The 18,008-nt window shown below is 59.5% G+C and overlaps 2 protein-coding genes across 4 annotated transcripts in view; one reads left to right on the top strand and one right to left on the bottom strand.

The window, feature by feature from the left end:
• The window catches only part of PDAP1 (PDGFA associated protein 1), a 30,087-nt gene that overhangs the window by 10,398 nt on the left and 1,681 nt on the right, over window positions 1-18,008 (top strand). The window lies entirely within an intron of this gene.
• On the bottom strand, window positions 1,066-13,958 carry ARPC1B (actin related protein 2/3 complex subunit 1B). Of its 3 annotated transcripts, none has more exons than XM_082360904.1 (10): window positions 13,804-13,958; window positions 7,485-7,561; window positions 6,627-6,731; window positions 5,972-6,194; window positions 5,112-5,219; window positions 3,868-4,074; window positions 3,708-3,783; window positions 2,577-2,782; window positions 1,687-1,777; window positions 1,066-1,386 (listed from the first exon to the last, which is right to left on the bottom strand). In XM_082360904.1, exons 2-10 carry the CDS (start codon window positions 7,546-7,548, stop codon window positions 1,348-1,350), a joined length of 1,119 nt encoding a protein of 372 aa, XP_082217030.1. In that variant the 5' UTR covers window positions 7,549-7,561; window positions 13,804-13,958; the 3' UTR covers window positions 1,066-1,347. The 3 variants fall into 3 exon arrangements, with proteins under 3 accessions (XP_082217030.1, XP_082217031.1, XP_082217029.1); XM_082360905.1 differs by lacking the exon at window positions 13,804-13,958 and adding an exon at window positions 12,995-13,241; XM_082360903.1 differs by lacking the exon at window positions 13,804-13,958 and adding an exon at window positions 8,625-8,706.

The following is an 18,008-nucleotide window of genomic DNA, read 5'->3' on the forward strand; positions in this document are numbered from 1 at the left end:
GACAAGGTGTCACTCTCAGGCAGGCCCACCCCAGGGTTTGGGCGGCACCAGTCTGGGTACGGGGACTGGACCCCGGGCATCCGAGCTGGGAGAGACTTCAGGATACAGGAGCCAGCCCCCTCCCCTCCTTTTACCAAGGAGGGACCTTAGGCCAGAGGGGCCAGGGACCTGTGCACGGCACATAGCGTCCTGTCCTCCTGGTGCCCCCTGGTGGTGACAGCCTCAGGATTTCAGGGCTGGGAGCAAGCGTCCCAACACCCAGCGTGACTGCTAGGCATTACCCCGTTCGTGGTGGGACGGACGGCAGTGGGGAAGCCGAGGCTTAGCACAGTCACGTGGGCGCCTGTTCTGCTTATGCACCCCTCCAGGAGGGGCGCCGCCTCCTAAACAGCAGTGCCCTCCGCGCGGTCCCGAGAGGCGAATGGGCGCCAGGCAGGGGCTCGGTAAAGACTAAGGGGAGCTGTGTAGCCTGAGCTGTCTGTGGGGACTGAGAATTTTTATCTCCTGATTGATTTAAAAAAGAATCAGTGGGTCTCCTCTCACAGAGGAGACTATCCTGAGGGACAGGCCCTAGAACAGTGGGGGAGGAGGCTTCCTTAGGTATCGTTTGTCCTCCAGATGTGAGGACAGTTCACAATTAGATCTACTGATGTAATTCATTACCTAGTTAGACTAAAAGAAGAACCATGATTATGTAAACAGGTAACTAAAAAGCACGTGATTAAACAAAAACACCCGAGTAAAATAGGGATGGGAAAAAAATCGTCCTAAAAGATGATGAGCAGTTAGTAGAAACCAACCGCAAACATCAAGCAGAGAAATCATAAGTTTCCACTAAAGCCCAGAACCAGCCCACCATGTGCAACCACTTGTCTAGGAATCTGACCGCTGAATGAGTGACAGGAAAGACACCTGGTCCTGGCAGCTCCCAGGCTGGACCGCAGCAGGGAAGGAACCATTTGGGGGCAGCCTCTTGGGTTTAAGGATCAGCTGTGCTGGCAAACAAAAATAAGCTACCAGTGCTCTGCCCAAACTAACCTCTCCTTCCAGACACACAGGCCGGTGTGTCTGCAGTTGCATTTTTATTACCTCCACATTTTGAAGCAGTTCATGACCAGCAGAGTGCTTTGGGGACATTTTTTACAATAAATGAAAGCATTTCTTTAAGAAAAAGGCAATTGTTCCTTCAGTAGGTAAGCCTCCCGCCCCGCCCCTCCCCTCCCCACCTGAGGGAGCAGCCCGTGGGGACCCGAACTGGTACCCTTGAAACATCGAGCAAAGCGATCCTTCGCCTCCCTGACCCCCTTCCCTCAGCAGCTGGGATGAGGGCGGCAGACTCCTCACAGGTCATTTGATCTTGAGATCCTTCAAGGCTGACTCCAAGCTCTGGAAGGAGACAAGGAGAAGACAGGCTGGTTCTCAGCTGTCCTGCAGATACCCCACCCACAGGGACCTGGCCTGGGACAGAGAACCTGGTCTTTGGGGTCAGGCAGACCTGGGTTTGAATCCCAGCCCTAAAGGAAGGTGCTGCAGAGGGTGCCAAGGCCCAGATGCCAAGGAGCCCTCACCCCACTGAAGGGCCCTTCTGCAGGAAAGAAGAAGAAGGACTGGGGCATCCAGGTGGCTGCCAGGGAGAATTGGGCGGCCTGGGGGGAAGCGAGGCGGTGTGGGGAGGGCAGGCCTCACCTTCACGTCCCAGATGCTCATGCCGCCGTCCATGCCTGTAGTGCAGAACTGCGAGCACTTGGCCTTTCCCCCGCTGAGCACCGAGATCTGGCTGCAAAGAGGATGAGGGCTTCACAGATCCCAGCCTGTGCCCGCGGTGGGCCCCGGCCCACCCTGCCCTCCAGGAGCTCCCCAGCTTCTGCGGGAGCTCACTCCGGTGAGTGTGAGTGTGCGCGCCCAGCAGGGACAGCCCAGGAGGCCGGGCTACGAAGGACCACAGAGGACGACAGGACGGGGCTCCGGAGTCTGCTTTCGGGACGAGCACTAGTCCCTGTGCAAGGAGCACAGGGCAGCCGGGCAGGTGGCACAGGACGCACAAAGGCCTGGGCAGGGGCTGAGGGCACGCGTGCTGGGGGATCAGAGTGACGGAGCGTGGCAGGGCAGGGAGAAGCAACAGACGGCACTGAGTGGATGCAGGGCTGGTTCTGAAGAGCCCTGAAGGCCGGGCAGAGGAGTTCAGTCTGAAGACATCGGGCCAGGCAGCCACAGGAGGGTTTAACTAGCCAAGGGGCAAGGTCAGAGTCTCGCCACACTTCTCCCTCTGATTTGTCCTGGGGTGGACGCCTGTGGCTGGCGGGATCCGGGAGTCTCTGGTTCCACTCTAGTCCCTCAGGGAGGCTGCTGCGAGACCCTTCGTTCCGCCCCGCCCTGCCCCGCCCCTCCAGTCACCGCCCGGCCACCCCCCAGAACTGTCCCACAGCGCGTCCTGAAAACTGAAAACGCAGAGCGAGGCTGACTGCTCTGCCCCCACCTGATGCAAAACCTCGAGAGACTGACCGGCTTCCTAAGTGGGCCCGCACCTCGACGCTGCCGGGGTGGGCGTGGAGCTCGCCCTTCGGCCCCGCCCTCACCTGACGCTGTTCTTGTGCAGCGAGTCCAGGCCCCCGCTCGCCGCCGCGCTGCCCTCCGAGCTAGCCTTCTTGTCGAGGTTCTGGAAGCGCTCGCGGGCCGTCAAGCCGCGCTGCGAGCTTTGCTTGGGCACGTCCAGCCGCCCACCGAAGCTCAGCGTCCCCGCGGCGCCATCGTAAGTGAACAGCACCGGGAAGCAGTCGTGGCCCTGCAGCGGGGAGGGGCGGGGTGCCATTGGAGCGCCCCCTTTTTCCTCCCGGGGAAACCCAGGCTGAAGGGGAGGTGCAACGCTGAGGGGCACCCGGCCGCAAATCGGGGGGTCCCAGAGGCTGGATGCAGGGCTTGGGTGTAGCACAGGGAAGCCGATGCCAGCTCGGGGACACAGCCGGCGACCCCAGGTGTAGTAACAGGGACTGGATGTCGGGGCTGAGCAGCTAGGAGCAGCCCCCTCAGCCCGCAGGGCCAGCGTTCAGCTGAGAAAGCTGGTCTGGGACTTCCCTGGGAGCCCAGGGGGCCTTGTCCTGCCTAGACGGTTACACCTGCTCTGGGAGAGACCCCACAGCTGGACGTTCGTCTAGGCAAAGCAGGCCTGATCCCCCTCTGGGACCCCATTAGGTTTCCTGAGGCCTGAAAAGAGCCTTGACAGGTGGGCAGGAGAAGGGAGGGAGAGTAGTGCCCTTCTGGACACACACAGGACTGCACTCCCCCACAAGCACTCATTCTCTGAGTGAGGAGGTGTGGTCCTGTCATTTCCATGGGCCAATAAAATGTTAGCAGAAAGGTTAGGATCCAGGACCCAGTTCCCCACTTCCCCTCCTCACTCCACGGGAGACAAAGCTCCCATCTGCACTGAGCAGAGCCCCCCTCACAGCGCCCACGCTGGACAGTCAAAGTGAGCAAGAAACAAACCTTTACTGTGTTAGGCCACTGCTGTTGGGGACTTTGTTGTTGTTGTTACCGCAGCATAACCCAACCTATTCTGACCAATAGAGATATGGGTGGATGTGGGTGGATGGATGGGAGGAAGGAAAGGAGGGAGCGGGGACAAGTAGAGGGCTGCCTGGGCATCTCGGGGCTCGCTGGGAGACCTGCTGTCACCGGCCCCTGCCCCCCCTCCCCCCCCGCCCCCTTACCGCTGCCACCAGACTGTTTTCTGTGATGAAGGTCAGGGCCAGCAACGGCAGCGTTTCAGAGGCCAGAGTCGCGACGCTGAGTGAGAGAGAGACGTCAGCCACACCGGCCCCTCGTGCTCGGTGCCTGGGTCGCCCCCCCATTCGGGTGACCTGTACTCACGCCATCTTCTTGTCGGCATCAGCCAGGCACACGGTGCTGTCATGGCTGACCCAGGCCACACGGCTGCCGCTGGCTGAAAAGCAGACACCGTGCACCCAGCCGCAGCTACTGCTGGACTCAAACATCAGCTCCCCGAAGGGCATCTTGGAGCCCCATGGGGTGGGTGCTGGCCGCTCCTCCACCTCCTTGATGTAGGCTGAGAAGATCCTGCCGGGAGAGGCAAAAAAGGGGGTGACCGGGGGTCTGGGAGGGGCCTGACAAGGGACTCCCTCTCCCAAACTGGCCTGCTGAGGCCAGAGCACCCGGCTGAGGTCAAGGGTACCGGAGCCGGCTTTTCGTGACCTGCATCTTCGCTCTCGGACAAGTCTGGGCCTCGGTGCCCACTCTGTGCAATGGTGTGGGGTCAGGAGGTCTCCCAGCTCAGGGTCCCGGGAACTCCCAGGGCTCTCGGGGCCCTCACCTGAGGACTGACCATCCACGGCTGACGTGGCTCCCAGGGCCTCCTGTCCCCCTCACGGTGACCACTGCACTCCAGGGCTAGCCCCTAGGATGTGCCCCCCTCCTGCTCTGCACCGTGAACCAATCCTGCCTCCCTTCCTGCCAGCTCCACCAGCTCCACTCTCCATCCCAGGGCCAGCCGGAGTCATCTCACAGGTCAGGGTGCCGACGAGCCTCATCAGGACCTCGTCCCCTCTGTGCCTGGGGCCTCTGGGGCCTGCTGTAGCCTCATTTCCCAGGGCAGATGCAGAAACCCAGGCCATCTGCCTGGAGCTGGGAGCCGGAGGCCTTGGGAGACTCGGGGCGGGGGGCGGTAATGGGCCCAGAAGTGACAGACAGCCAATGGCAGGTGGAGACTCTTTGTTCCAGGCCTTAAGATAACGAGGCAGGGTTTGTCCCAGCCTATCAGTCATTTATACCTTATTGTGAAAAAGTACACCCACTCATTTTCCCTCAGATAGAAGCCAATAAGCTGAAGGAGTGGGAGGTTCTAATGAACACAGGAGGGCCTAGAAAAGAAACCTTGCTGACGTTAAGCGGTGGCAAGGGGCACGTCATTCTAAGGCCCCCCAGAGGCTGGAGAGAGGACCCAGGGATGACCCTTCAAAGAGCAAAACCCCACAGAAGCTCGACGGAGGCCCCCAGGTCACCTGCTGGCAGCAGAGCTGGTCTAGAAGGCGGGTCGCGGGGCTCCCAGGACAGCTGCCCCCCACCCGTCCCTGCGTTGCTGGCAGGGCCCCCCTCACCGGCACTTGAAGTCGCAGGAGCCGGCGGCCAGGAGCACATTGTTGGGGTGCCAGTCCAGACTCAGGATGGTGGAGCGAATGGGCTTCTTGATGTGCTTGCAAACCCACCTGGACACGGCAGGCAGACAGGTAGGGAGGAGACGGGGACACACAGGTGGGCACCCGCCAACCCAGAGGCTCCAGGCTCCCACTGGGCCCTGCAGACCACAGAGGTCCCAGGAGGAAGGGGCCTGGGCCCAGGCCAGCAATGTGCCGGGTCCCACCCTGGGTGGGGACTCCACACCTGGTCTTGCGACAACCCTGGGGCAGCTCAGTGAGGAGAAGTCACGAGGCCGCTAACTGGTCAGGGTGGGATTTGAACTCGAGTCTCTCGGACTCCAGCCTGACCTCCCGCCTGGCCTCTGCCCTCAGGGACCCAGGGGAGAAGATCATGACGTGCCTGGGAGCTTGTGAGTGGGCCCTGGAGTGTGATGGGCCGGGAGCCTTGGGCGAGTGATCTGCCTCAGGGCCTTTGCGCATCTGTAACGTGGGGACTGCGGCAGACGCCCAGTCCAGGGGGCTGATGGGAGGGGGCGGGTCAGTGCCAATAGGTGTGCAGGGCTTAGCGTGATGCCTGCAGAGGCAGCCCGGGTGCCGCCTGGGCCCTTATTACTGAGACGGGGCTGTGGGAGGGCGGGGGGCTGTACAGAGAGCCCTTCGCCTCACCTCCAAGGGCCAGAGAGCACACACTTCCCCAGGGTCATGTGAACAGGGGTCCTGACTCCCCGTCCGGTGCTTTCTGGGACCCTCTTGCCCCACCGCCTGTTGGTCTGCAGCCCCAGGTCCCTCCCAGCCCACTCTGGCCCCGCCCAGGCACCCACCAGTCGTTTTCCTGCTCAAAATAGCAGACGGAGATGACACGGGAGCCACTGCCCACAGCGAACTTGTTCTCCTGGGGAGCCCAGCGCACACAGCGAGCGGCGCGGTTGATGCGCAGGATGACGAGCGTGGGCTTCCACGTGCGGCCTTTCAGCGTCCACACGTAGGCATTGCGGTCTGTGCCGCAGGTCACGATGCGGTTACTCTCGGGGGCCCAGTCGATGCCTGTGGGGTGGGAGGAGGCACTAGGCTGAAGCCATCCAAGCAGAGGTGGCTCTACAGTGTACGCATAGGAGGGGCTTAGAGGCCACAATCGGGATGAAAGCTGCTCCAGGGGGTGCTACTAGAGTTCACTGGGGGTGTTACAGCTCTCCCAACTATCAGCAAACACGCTAGAAGGCCAAGCCAAGAGACAGAAAAGAAACGGGTCCTTGGTAATGCTGAGCTGCTGGATCACACCTTTCCTGAAGCCCTTAAACTTCTGAGTTTTTCAGTAACATAAACCAATCAACGTAATCCCTTTATAACTTAAGCCAGTTTGAATCAGGGTTCTGTTACTTGCAACCCAAACTATCCTACCTAACACGGGGAGTAGGTGGATGGCCCGGCCCTGCCCTGCCTTCTTTCAGGAAGATGACCCCAGCCAGCCCAACCCACCTGTCACCTGCCCGTTGTGCTCCTTGAGCTCGTGCACCTGGACCCACTTGTTCCCGCTCTTCTCATAGATGTGCACCTCGTGGTTGTTGGGGCAGATGGCGATCTCTGCAGGAGAGATGGGCAGGCATGGGGAGGAGGCATGCGTGCCCAGGCTCCCCCCTTCCCCCATGACTCCCCACCTTCTCAGGCCGCCTGAGCAACACTTTGTCCTCTGCTAATGCACTCTCCTCCTCTGCCTCAGGTCCTGCTGGGCCCCCCTTGGGACTCCTCCCCAGGGGCTGGCCACCCCTCATCTGCACCCCACAGCCCCAGTGTCCCCAAGGCAGTCTTGCAAACCTCCGGGAGCTCTCCCTGCCCCCTGCTCTGCCCCTGCTCCAGCCACGGTCTCCTTGCTGCTCCTGATGACACCAGGCTCTGCCGCCTCGGGGCCGTTACACCCACCCTGGCCTTTGCACGCTGGCTCCGTCACCTCCTTTGGTTCTCCATGCAAACGTCACCTTCCCTGAAAGCCCCTCCCTAGCCCCCTTTTCTAAACTAGTGCCTTGGCTCCTTCGCTTTCGCCTCACCCTTCATGTTTCCTCAGAGCTCATTTCACTGCAGGTTACGTTTCCCATCCCCAGACCCTCCCGTAGCCGTCAGCAGAGGGCAGACCCGCTGTCGTGCCCACCCGGTCCTGGAGCCCAGAGCAGCGCCTGGTGCAGGCAGGGCCGTGCTCTCGCCTCCAACCCTCAGTGCCCGCTCGCCTGGCTGCCCTGCTTGGGTCCCTTCCCTCCTAACACTCAGGATCTCAGGATTGGGGGTGAAGCAGGGGGACAGCTTCCCGCGTCATCCGATGGGGGGGGGAGGGGGGGCACTCACGGGTGCGGTCCTTGTTCCAGGCATGGCAGCTGATGGGCTCCACCAGGAAGCTGTGATAGGCCATGGCTGCTCGGCTCCTGTGCCCAAGACAGAGAGGGAAGCCAGGTCAGCCCCGCCCTGCCCCAGCCGGCCTCGCGGGAGGGCAGCAGGGGCCACCCTGGCCTCCCGACTCTGGCCTAGCGCTTTGCTTCCCTCCTGGGGCCTCAGTTTCCCTCCTCATGAAACAGCAGCTCTCATGGGATGTGTCCGAGGCTCCAGGGAACAAAGACAAAGGATGGGGTGGGGAGTGGAGGCGGGGAATGGGGGTGTGGGCGAAGCCACTACCATGAGTGGGGTGTGCTGGGACCCTGCCCCAGACAGGCCATCACTCATCATCTGTGCCTCAGTTTCCCCATAGGTGGAAACTCTCGCTCCCCAGAAGGAGTGAGCCAGGCCTCCTGGCCTTCGCACATGCTGTTCCTTCCCTCTGCAGGGAAGGTCAAGCCTGATGTGTCTTGGAGGCCAGTTCTGTCCACATTTCACACTGGCGTGCTAGTCTCTCTACACCACCAAATGTCCACCCCTGTTCTATGCGGCAAAGTCCTGCTCAACTGGAAAGACCCAAAGAGATCATCACTTCCTCACCCATTCTCTCCCCACCTCAGCTTCCCAGAGTCATGGGTAGAGCCCAGCAGCACTGCCTACCAGCTGTGTGACCCCAGCATATCACTCGCCCTCTCTGAACCTCAATTTCCACATCTGCCAAATGGGAACAGGAATCCTGTCCCCCGCCCGCCGAGGTGTTAAGAGGGTGAAATAAGACGACACACCACGCCTGGCACATAGTAGGTGATCATGAAATGGCAGCGCTTTGTCTAGAATGGATGTGCCGGCACCCGGCGTGCTTCACCTGTTTAGGGGTGGGCCTCCCGGCCGGACCAGGGGCCAATCCGGGGGCACACGAGCCTCAGGTCTTCTCACTGGCTGTTCCCTCGGCCTTTGAAGCTCTTCCCCCAGATGCCTGCACTGCTCCCGCCCTCGCTGCTGCCATTCAAGTCTGTGTCCAAGGCCACCTTCTGAGCAAGGCTGCTGTCCACCCCACCTCCACACTCCCTAGTCCCTAGTTTTCTCCAGGGGATAATCTCACTGAACACGTGTTACCTTGTGCTCATTCATCCTGCCCGTGTCTTTCTCCCCCTGCTGGAAAGTAACGAGCTTGATGGAGACACACATTTCTGACCATCTTGTTTACATTTCTATCCCCGGCGCCTAAATGCGTGGCACATAGTAAGCACTCAATAAATGTTTGATGAACACAATTGTTTACTGCCATTAGTGTCCAGCAGAGTAAGTTATTTTTTAAAATGTAAAAAAAAAAAAAAAAAAAAAAGCCACACCACATTCCCTGAACGCTGCACTCACCAGCTCTAAGCCCTCCTGTATTCTCGACTTGAGCCCCAGATGACGGATGTGAGGGCTGCGGTTGGAGGGGAAGCCACCTGCCGGAGTCACGTGGCCCTGACGTGGGCGTTCCCAGGCCCTCGGCCGCCTCCCCCACCTGACTGGCAGGTTTGTGGCCAGAGGCTGGGCCCCAGGAAGGCCGCTCCTCAGCCTGGATCTGAGCCGTGACCTTCCCGGAACCCTGGAGTCTCTCTCTGCCCCCAGGGGGGGTCTCGACCAAGACCCCTCTGGGAGGAACAGCACTGAGTTGGGGCCCAGGCACGAGGGTCAGGCTGCAGTGCCATCCATCATACTGCTGGGGACTCCGGGGCTCAGCGACCACAAATCCCGCTTTAATTTATAGCAGGAAGTCCTGGAAAGTTCCTAAAGCGGCACAGACCACCGCGCACACGTGCACGGAGAGGGCAGGGACCACCGCGCCTGTTCCCGCAGGCCTAGAGCAGGGGCCAGGGTGGGTCCCCGGGCAACATTTGCTGAGAAAGAAGGTGGACACACACAGCCAGGCGGAGGCCACACACACGCACGCGTGGTCAGCCTTGCACGCGCGCGCACGCACACACCGCTCCCATACACACACGTGTCAGCCTTGCATGCGCACACGAGCACACCGCTCCCACGGCGGCCGCCTCCCCAGCCTCTGTCTCCTTATAAGGCCTCTTTGTGTAAAGCAAAGGCCCCGGAAGTGGCCTCGGAGCCCAGGTCAGCAGGCCTGACGGGGTTTCCCCAGGCACTTCTGCTGCATCCGGCCTGGGTGGGCAGGGGGTCATCCACGTCTCCACCGCAGATGCCAAGACTCAGAGTGGGGGGGAGCACCTAGGCCTGTCCACTAAGCTGTGCTGATCTGCCTGCCCCCATTCCCCAAGGTCACAAATGGGGCAGGGGGCGGGGCGGGGTGGTGGTGGTTAAAGCCAGAAACCCACTTCCAAATGCCAGCTAGGTTCTTCTTGGCCCCTGACTCCACAGGAGGCCAACCACCCCCTCCCCTTCACCCCAGGCGGCCCAGAAGAAGCCCAGGGGGTCCCTGGACCCTAGACTCAGCCGGAGCAGAACCCAACTTCCCAGCTCCAACTGTCCCGGGCTCACTGTCTGGCCGGGCATCTCTGCCCCTTGTGGGCTCTTGGCGAGAGTGTCCAGACGTGTGGGCCGGGCTCTAACAGCCTGTCTAGGGACTTTTCAGAGTTCCAGGCTGTGAAGATGGAGACACTGGCTCTACAGGGGACCGCGGCCCCCATACTTGCCAATATCGCAGCTGAGAGGGCTTGGGGACCCTGCCCATTGTCTCCTGGGACCCAAAGGTTCTCAAGGGGGAGAGGGAGGGGCTGACAAAGACGGCCACAGCACAGTGGGACAGACAGGTTCAGAGCACACCTATCAGCCGATCACACTTTAGCATAAATTCAGACAGAAATACTCCCTCGTCTGCTGACCCACACTGTAAAGGGGGGAGGGGGTACGGGTGGAAGGGGTGGGAGAGAGGAAGACGTGTTTTCCCCTTTTCATAACTTTTTCATAACTTCTGCAAAGCGGTTGAAAGCAGCAGGGCCTCCCGAGGACTCCCTACCCCCACAGGTTACAAATGCGGAAGTGGCAGCCCAGGGAGGGGCGTGGCTTCTCCAGCCACTGCAGGCTTGGGGATCATGGGATCATTCCGTGTGGTCAGATCCAGGAAAACAGCCTTCACACCAGGCCACCCCGCCACAGGAACTGTGACTTAATCATTCCCAGGGAAACCTCTACCCTACCAAGGGGCGGGAGGGGAGGGTGGGGCGGGCACTGCCCGAGTGTGGACAACGCAACCACTCAGCGGTGTCTCCTGGTGGAGACAAAGGCAGGCTGAGGCCATGGCCCCGGGAAACCCACCCACTCATCGCTGTGACCCTGTGAGCCAGCCCTGTGGACCCATTTGATTGTCAAGGACAAAGAGAGAGGAGGGGGCCCTGGGGATGGCATTGGCACTGGGAGTCCACGTCTAGTGCTCTGTGCCCCCATCACCCTGGAAAGAGAGTGAGGCTGGGGGAGCACAGGCCAAACCCCGACAGACTCCCCCAGCTGGCTCTAACCGCCCCCCACCAGCCTGGAGCCGGGATCTCCCTGTGCTCCAGGTAGCTCTTCCCCCGTGTCTGGCACACAGTAGGTGCTCAGGATGAATGGACGGGGGATCACGCAGGGCTGGGAGAGCAGCATGATGGCTGGGAGGAGCTTTGGGTCTCCAAGGTGGGGCATGGGTCTCCAGGCATGGGGTGCCAAGGACCATGTACCGGGGTGTGGACATAAGCTGCACGGGGACAGGTATATTTGTTTTGTTCACAGATGAATCCCCAGTACCAATTAGAGTGCCTGGCACATAGTAGGTGCTCAATAAATATTTCTTGAATGTGGTTGCATGAATGAATCACATTCATCTTATGGTATACTCCTTATAGACCAGACCTATTATTTCACTGGTACATGTATGCAATTTGGAAATATTTACTGGGGAGTATGCACTCAAGATTTTTTCCTTATAGCGTCAACGATCCAAAAAGCTTGGAAATCATCAATCTAAAGGGTCCTCTCTGAGGATTCGGGGAGAAAACAGCTCCCTTCCAAAGCAAGGCAAGCCAGGCGAAGCCCCCAGCTGCCCAGCCAAGGGTCTCAGGCCTCCCATCTCTTTCTTACATGCTGGGTGCAAATTCTGACTCTCTCCATACTGACTGGGTGCCCTCCGCCAATGTTTCCCCCACATCTCTATCCAGAAAAGTCTGGGGCTGGACGAGGCACCAGCTGTAGGTTCTTTCTTGCTTTCAGAGAAGCTTTGCCAGCCCAACCTTCTCTGAATCCAGAGGTTTGACTGCATTGGAGGCTAAACCAGGCAGGAGCTGCCTGCAGCAAGGATCTCTGCTCTGCAGGCACTCAGGGAAGTCCCCACCCAGCTCAGCCACTCCAGGGAGCTGCCAGCAAGCCAGTTTGCACATGTGCTGAGCAGTTACTCAACTTCCTGTTGTGTGTGGAACAGCCCTCGTCACCCCAACAGACCAGCCAATCCCTCCTCCCCAGCTCCGCTCTTGAGGTCTTACAAACCAGGCAAAGTCAAGAAACACAAATGAAAATAATCATAAGGCACCATAAAGCATCAGCTAAAATAATCCAAACCAAACAAAACCCCAAAACACATAAAACTCAATGCTGGCAAGACTGTGGAGAAATTCTCATTTGTTGCTAATTTGTTCAGCCTTCCTGAAGGGCGATGTGATAACACTCAATCCAACCAACTGGGTGGGAACAAACAGAACACAAACAGGAACTTAAAAACTGTTAACATTTTTGGTGGCATAAATTCATTTTGGTGCTAAAAAAAATAGCCGACTTTTTTTTTAAAGCAAACATGTTCATAATAATCCTCTTTATAATGGTGACAGGATAGAAAAATCCAGATGACTACAAATATGGAAAGAGAAATAGTGATATGAACATGTTGTTATAAGACCTATGTGGATAATATATAAACACTTATGTAATTAACTATGTAATTAATTAACTTACTTGGCTTTTTTTTTTTTTTTTGCCACTTGGCTTGGGGGATCTTAGTTCCCCCACAGGGGATCCAACCCGTGCCCCCTGCAGTGGAAGCACGGAGTCCTAACCACTGGACCGACCTGGCATCTTTAAATGCCTGGAATTTACCCAGGACTTTGACATACATTCTCTCTTTTACACCCTAAAACAAGCCCAAGAAGTTTTCCAGTGTTTGTTTTAACCTTCATCTTGTACAGGAGGAAACAGACTCAGACAAAAGCCAAACTTTGCTCAAAGTCACCCCACTCCTAACTGGCACAGTTTGGGATTCTGACCCCGAATCTCAGAGTTTAGGTTCACCTGGACACTTTGATAAATGTAGGCAGGCCTTATAAATAACAGCAAGGACAATAAAAGTGCACGTTTAGGCCCTGTGTGTGCCTTACACACATGATCATATTTAAGCCTCACAACATGAAAGGTCCCCATTTTCCAGATAAGCAAAGTTGAGGCCCAGAGAGGTTAGGTGGCTTGCAAGGTCGGTGGCCACTGATGGAAGAAGCTGGCGCTCTTACCAGTTTCTGGCCCCGGAGACCTCGCCGGCGGGGGTGCTCTTAACCACCGGGCAGCACTGCCCGCCAGGCGGGAGGAGCCTGGGGACAGCCCGGAATAACCTGGGAGCCTCGGCGTCCGCAGCAGGCTCGCTCCTGCGGCTTCACGCCAGTCACTACTGTGTCCCTGTCACCGCCCGAGGTCCCGGCCCTGGCCGCGGTCCCCACGCCGCCGGCGACGGGGGGCGCCGCTCGGAACGCTCCGGTCTAGCGCCCGGGAGCTGAGGAGGGAGCGTTCCGGACCCGGCCCGCCCCTCCCTGGACCGGAGCCCTCGGACCGGGCCCAGCTGGCGGGAGGCGGGCTGAGGGAGGGGGCGGTGGCCGGGAGGGAGGGAGGGAGGGGCGAGGCGAGGCGGCGGGGGCGCCAGCTCATTTCCCGGCTGGAGCAACCCGGAAGGCTGGAGGACGCAGGGGAAGTGACTGGGCGTGGGGCCCTGCGGCCCGAAATAACGGGGCACACCGACGGCGGGGCAGAGGCGGGGGGAGGGGGGAGGGGGGAGGCGGGGGGGGCGGCCGCGCGGGCCGGGGCGCCCCGAGGGCGCAGACTGCGGGGGGCGGGGGGGAGCGCTGCGGTTCCCTCGCCCGGAGGAGGCCGCCCGCCTGCAGCCCGTGCCCCGCGTGTCCCCTCACCTCCAGGCGGGCCCCCTGTGGCCCTTCTCATCCCCGATCTCCCGGCGGCCCCCCGTTGCGTCCTCCCCACCTGCATGAGGTCCCTCCCCGCGCTCCCCACGCCCACCCCCCCCCCCATCCAGGCCGCTTCCGCGCCCCCTCACCTCGGGGCGCCGCGGCCGCGGACTCTGGGCAGTCGACGCGCCGAACCGGCTCTGGGCCCCGCGCAGCTCTGCCACTTCCTCGTGGGCGGGGGGCGGGGCCTCCCGGCTCAGCCCCGCGGGGACCGGGCGGGACCCGGGCGGGCGGCTAGCGGTTGGAGAGCCCTGGTCCCGCCCACCCCCCCGGGGCTGGGGCCGAGCCGACCCGGGGCGCCCTGACGGCGTGCGCCCCTCGCCCCCTGGCGGGCGGGGAGACTGAGGCTCGGCGAGGGCGGCACCGCCCGGGCGGGAACCCGAGCCCGGCAGCGCGCACGGCCCCCACCCCCGCGAGCGGCCTTGGGGAGCGCCGGTGGCCCAGCAGCTTAGCTGCCTCTCCCGGCCTCAGGCCCCGGCCGCGCGGGGACCAGCCCTCCATTCGCGAGCGGATGCCCGCTGGGCGCCCAGTGTGCGGGGTGTGGGCAGTCAGGGGAGCCGAGGCAGCCCGCCCGCCGCCGGGGTCCTCGCTTCAAAACGGGGGCGCCAACCCCCGGCTGGTCCAGTTCCTTCTCAGTGCCGACTTCCTGCCCCTCTTTCCACCGCAGACCGCTTCCGACCCTTAAGGTACCCAGCGGCCTCGCAGCCGCCTGTATGTGGGTCTTGGGCCAGGTAGGCCCGGCGGTCTCTCCAACCCTGCCCTCTGCCTCATCAGTGGAGATGTGGCCAGGTGGTCCCTCCCGCTAGGATTCAGCTCAGCTGGTCAGCCAGGCACTAAGTAGCATCACGGATGGGCGTGGGGTCTTCGTGGGTCTCAGGAGGTCCGGGGCCAGGCACCCACCCTGTCAGGGCTCCCCGCTTTGACCCATGCTGTTCTTTCTGCCTGGAACACTTGTCCCACGCTGTCCCCACCTGGCCCGCTTCCCTTTATCCTGCAGGACATGAGTGAGTGTCTCTTAGGTCACTCTGTCCCTGACCCCCTCCTCAACAGGATCCTGTGCTCACCAGTCCTGGCTCCCATTACACAATTCAACACCTGGGGGCAGCCGGGAGAATGAAAGGTGTCCAAAGGTGAGGAGCACTTTGAGGTGAGCACACAGGGTGCTTGGGAAACTTCAGCTTCGATTAGTAGGACCCTGGCCTTCCTGGCTCTGAGGAGACACTGAGGGGCTGTCAGCAGGGCCCCCCATCCAGCCTTGGCAAATCCAAGTGATGGCTTTAGTCAGAGAAAAGTTTCAGATGGTCTGTACTGGCCACCCCCATCCCGTGAGGACAAGTGCAGTTTAATGCTGAGGTGACACTTGTGTCCCTGCCTTCCATTTACCCCTCTGCAGCTTTGCAGATGCCCAGGGAACCATCCCAGGTGGGACTGAGCCCCATCTCTGATGGTGGCCCCTGAGTGCTCTCACCCAATCAGCTTGTGGTCTCCCTGCCCCACCTCCTGGACTTGTGACCTGAGACAGTGGGTCAAAGCAAAGCCCAGGATTTCGAATGAAGATAGAGGGGAAAGCAGCGCCTTCTGGAATTTGAACACGAAAGTGGAAGAGCCACAGGGAAGCCTGACAACCCGGGGCGGGGGGGAGGGGGGAGCATGATGGAGAGAATCCCAGGAAATGACCAGAGCCCTGGTCAACCTCTGACTGGCAGCCTGAGCCCAACCTGCCTCCGGGGGTTTCTTCAGGTACGTGAGCCAAGGAATCTACTTTTTAAGCTGGTTTGAGTTGCTTTTCTGTTACTCATCCCTAAAAGCATCCTAACAAATATGCACAGCTGAGGACTCCCTCTTCCTCACGAAACTGAGCTAATTTGATGAGAAGAAGACTCAAGCTTAGTGCGAGCAGAAACCATATTTGTATTATTCACGCTGCTCTTCCCGGGGCCGAGATCAGTGCCTGCCAGCCAGGAGCACTCGGTATGTATTTGCTGAATGAATCAATGAATGAACAAACCAGTGGGGTTAGAAACTTGAACCCACTTCCGGCTCTGCCACTTAACCTGTAGTGTAACTTCAGTCTTCTTGCAGCGCCTGGGTTTCCGCATCTGTAAAGTGAGGCTAATTCCTAACAAGCACTGCCCGGCCACCTCACAGGCCTGCAGTCACTGTGGGAAGACCCAGTAGATGGGAAACACACCTCAAGCTGGGAAGCGACAGGGGTGTTATTTGAAATGGCTCCCTTGGGGAACAGTCTTCTAAGCCTTAAACGGAGCAAGTCCTTGGGTGAGGAGAACCTGGGGGTGGAAGAATTTCATCTGGAGCTCAAAGAACAGCTCAGAGAGCTTTCTATTTCTGCCTGGAATCTGCCTCCCCTGGTGCCCTGGGATGAAGGTCCTACACTCTCCCTTCTTCCCCGCCTTCCCAGGATTCCCAGGAAGGCAGCCACACACCCAGGCTGACTCCTCAGGGCTGGCTGACTCGAGGAGGGCCGTCAGTTGGGGTCTGGTGCAGTGTTTCAGGGCCATCAAGGTCCTCCCTGGCTCTGCTCCTTCCTCCTTGCTGCACTGGCCTTACTGCCTCCTGGTCACAAGGTGGCAGCCTAGCTTCAGGCTTCTGGACTCAGGAGGTGGTGGGCTGGCCAAGGCAGCGGGAGACCAGGGAGGAAAACCTTCCAGAAGCACGCAGCGCGATCTCCTTCTGTCTCAGCCCCTGCCCACCCCCGAATGGGGACCATAGGTCTCCCCCCTGAGATCGAAGATTGACACCCGGTACCAGGAGAGAAGAGGGGAGACCCTGGGCCTCCTTCCAAGGCCACGCACACATGGAGGTCCGGAACACACACAGCACTCCTCAGCCGGGGCCTGCTCACACCCCTTCCAAGCCGCACGGCTCAACTGAGAAACCGAGGTCTACCAGGAGACCCCACAGGTATCGCTGGTGGTGTGGGGGGGTCCCCTCCTGGTTCCAGTGACATCACCCTGCTTCTGAGTGCCGTGACAGAACTGGGCTGGGTCGCTAGGCATCTCCCCTGCCTGTCACCACCCAGCAGGGAGCGTGCTTGATGGTTACCCCTGGGGCTCTGGAGAGGCTGCCTTGATACAGGCTGCCCTCCCTCTCTGAACTTGCGTTTTGTCATCTCTAAGATGTGGCAGTCACAGTTCTAACCCTGCAGGGTTGCTGTGAGGAGTTCCTGCCTATCAGCTGCTTCCCTTGGTGCCCGGCACCGTGACCTTGTGTGCGTGGCACACGTTCTTGCTGTGTTGGATCCGCGGATCCTTCCTCATCAAGCCCCACTCAGGTGACTGGCTCCTCTACCTTAGTAGCTTTCAAACTTTTTTTGACCATGACCCCCACGGACACATGTTGCGGCCTAGTCCACAGCCCCCTGTGTATCTGAAACAGAAGTACCATGAAGCAGAACGTACTACACGCAATGCAGAATGTTTTCTCCTCCAAGTACCAGCCGTGATTTTACAACCTACAAATGGGCTCTGACCCTGTTTGAAAAACTCAGCTCCAGACCATATTTCCTTTTTTTTTTTTTTTCCTGCCGTGCCGAGTGGCTTGTGGGAGCCTAGTTCCCTGACCAGGGATCGAACCCGTGCCCCCTGCAATGGAAGCGCAGAGTCCTAACAACTGGACTGCCAGGGAAGTCCCTCCTCCCCTTTTCTGAATGGCCTAGTGGATTCGTTTCCTGTTACTGCTGGAGCAGCTCACCACAGAGCGGGTGGCTTGAGACAACACAAGTGTCTTCTCTCACAGCGCTGGAGCTCAGAGCTTCACAGCCCACGTCAGTGGCTGGAGGGTGCTGGCGGGGTGCTGTTTCTTCTGGAGGCTCCAGGGGAGAACCAGGTTCCTTCTTGCAGCTTTTAGAGGCCTTGGCCTTCTCCCACCGCAATCTGTGATTCTACCCCCTCATTTCCTCAGACTCTCCCCCGCCTGCCTCCCTCCTATAAGGATTCTTGTGATTACACTGGGCTCACCTGATAATCTAGGCTCAGCTTCCCCAGCTCAAGATCTTTAACTTAATCCCATCTGCAAAGCTCACAGGTCCTGGGGATCAGGACAGGGACATCTTTGGGGGGCCAGTAGTCTACCTACCACACCTAATATTTGAATTAGACACACACATAACTCACATTAACTTTATAATGTATAGATCATCTGTACTATTCCTCGTGGGGTAGCTTAATGGCCTCACCGACATCGCAGGCACCTGAGGGAACCCTAGGCCTTCGCATCACTGCCTCACTGGGCACACATGAGAACTAAACCACTCGCGTGATTGTTGGGTCAAACT

Source organism: Balaenoptera borealis, assembly GCF_965194805.1.
Source record: "Balaenoptera borealis genome assembly, chromosome: 16".
NCBI classification, from domain to species: Eukaryota; Metazoa; Chordata; class Mammalia; order Artiodactyla; family Balaenopteridae; genus Balaenoptera; species Balaenoptera borealis.

Excerpts from the sequence above, each read along its gene's own strand:
- ARPC1B (XM_082360903.1), bottom strand. Across the intron at positions 3,784-3,867 it reads GATGCCGACAAGAAGATGGC|CGTCGCGACTCTGGCCTCTG; the intron begins GTGAGTACAGGT and ends TCTCTCACTCAG. Across the intron at positions 1,778-2,576 it reads CTGCACAAGAACAGCGTCAG|CCAGATCTCGGTGCTCAGCG; the intron begins GTGAGGGCGGGG and ends TCCTCTTTGCAG.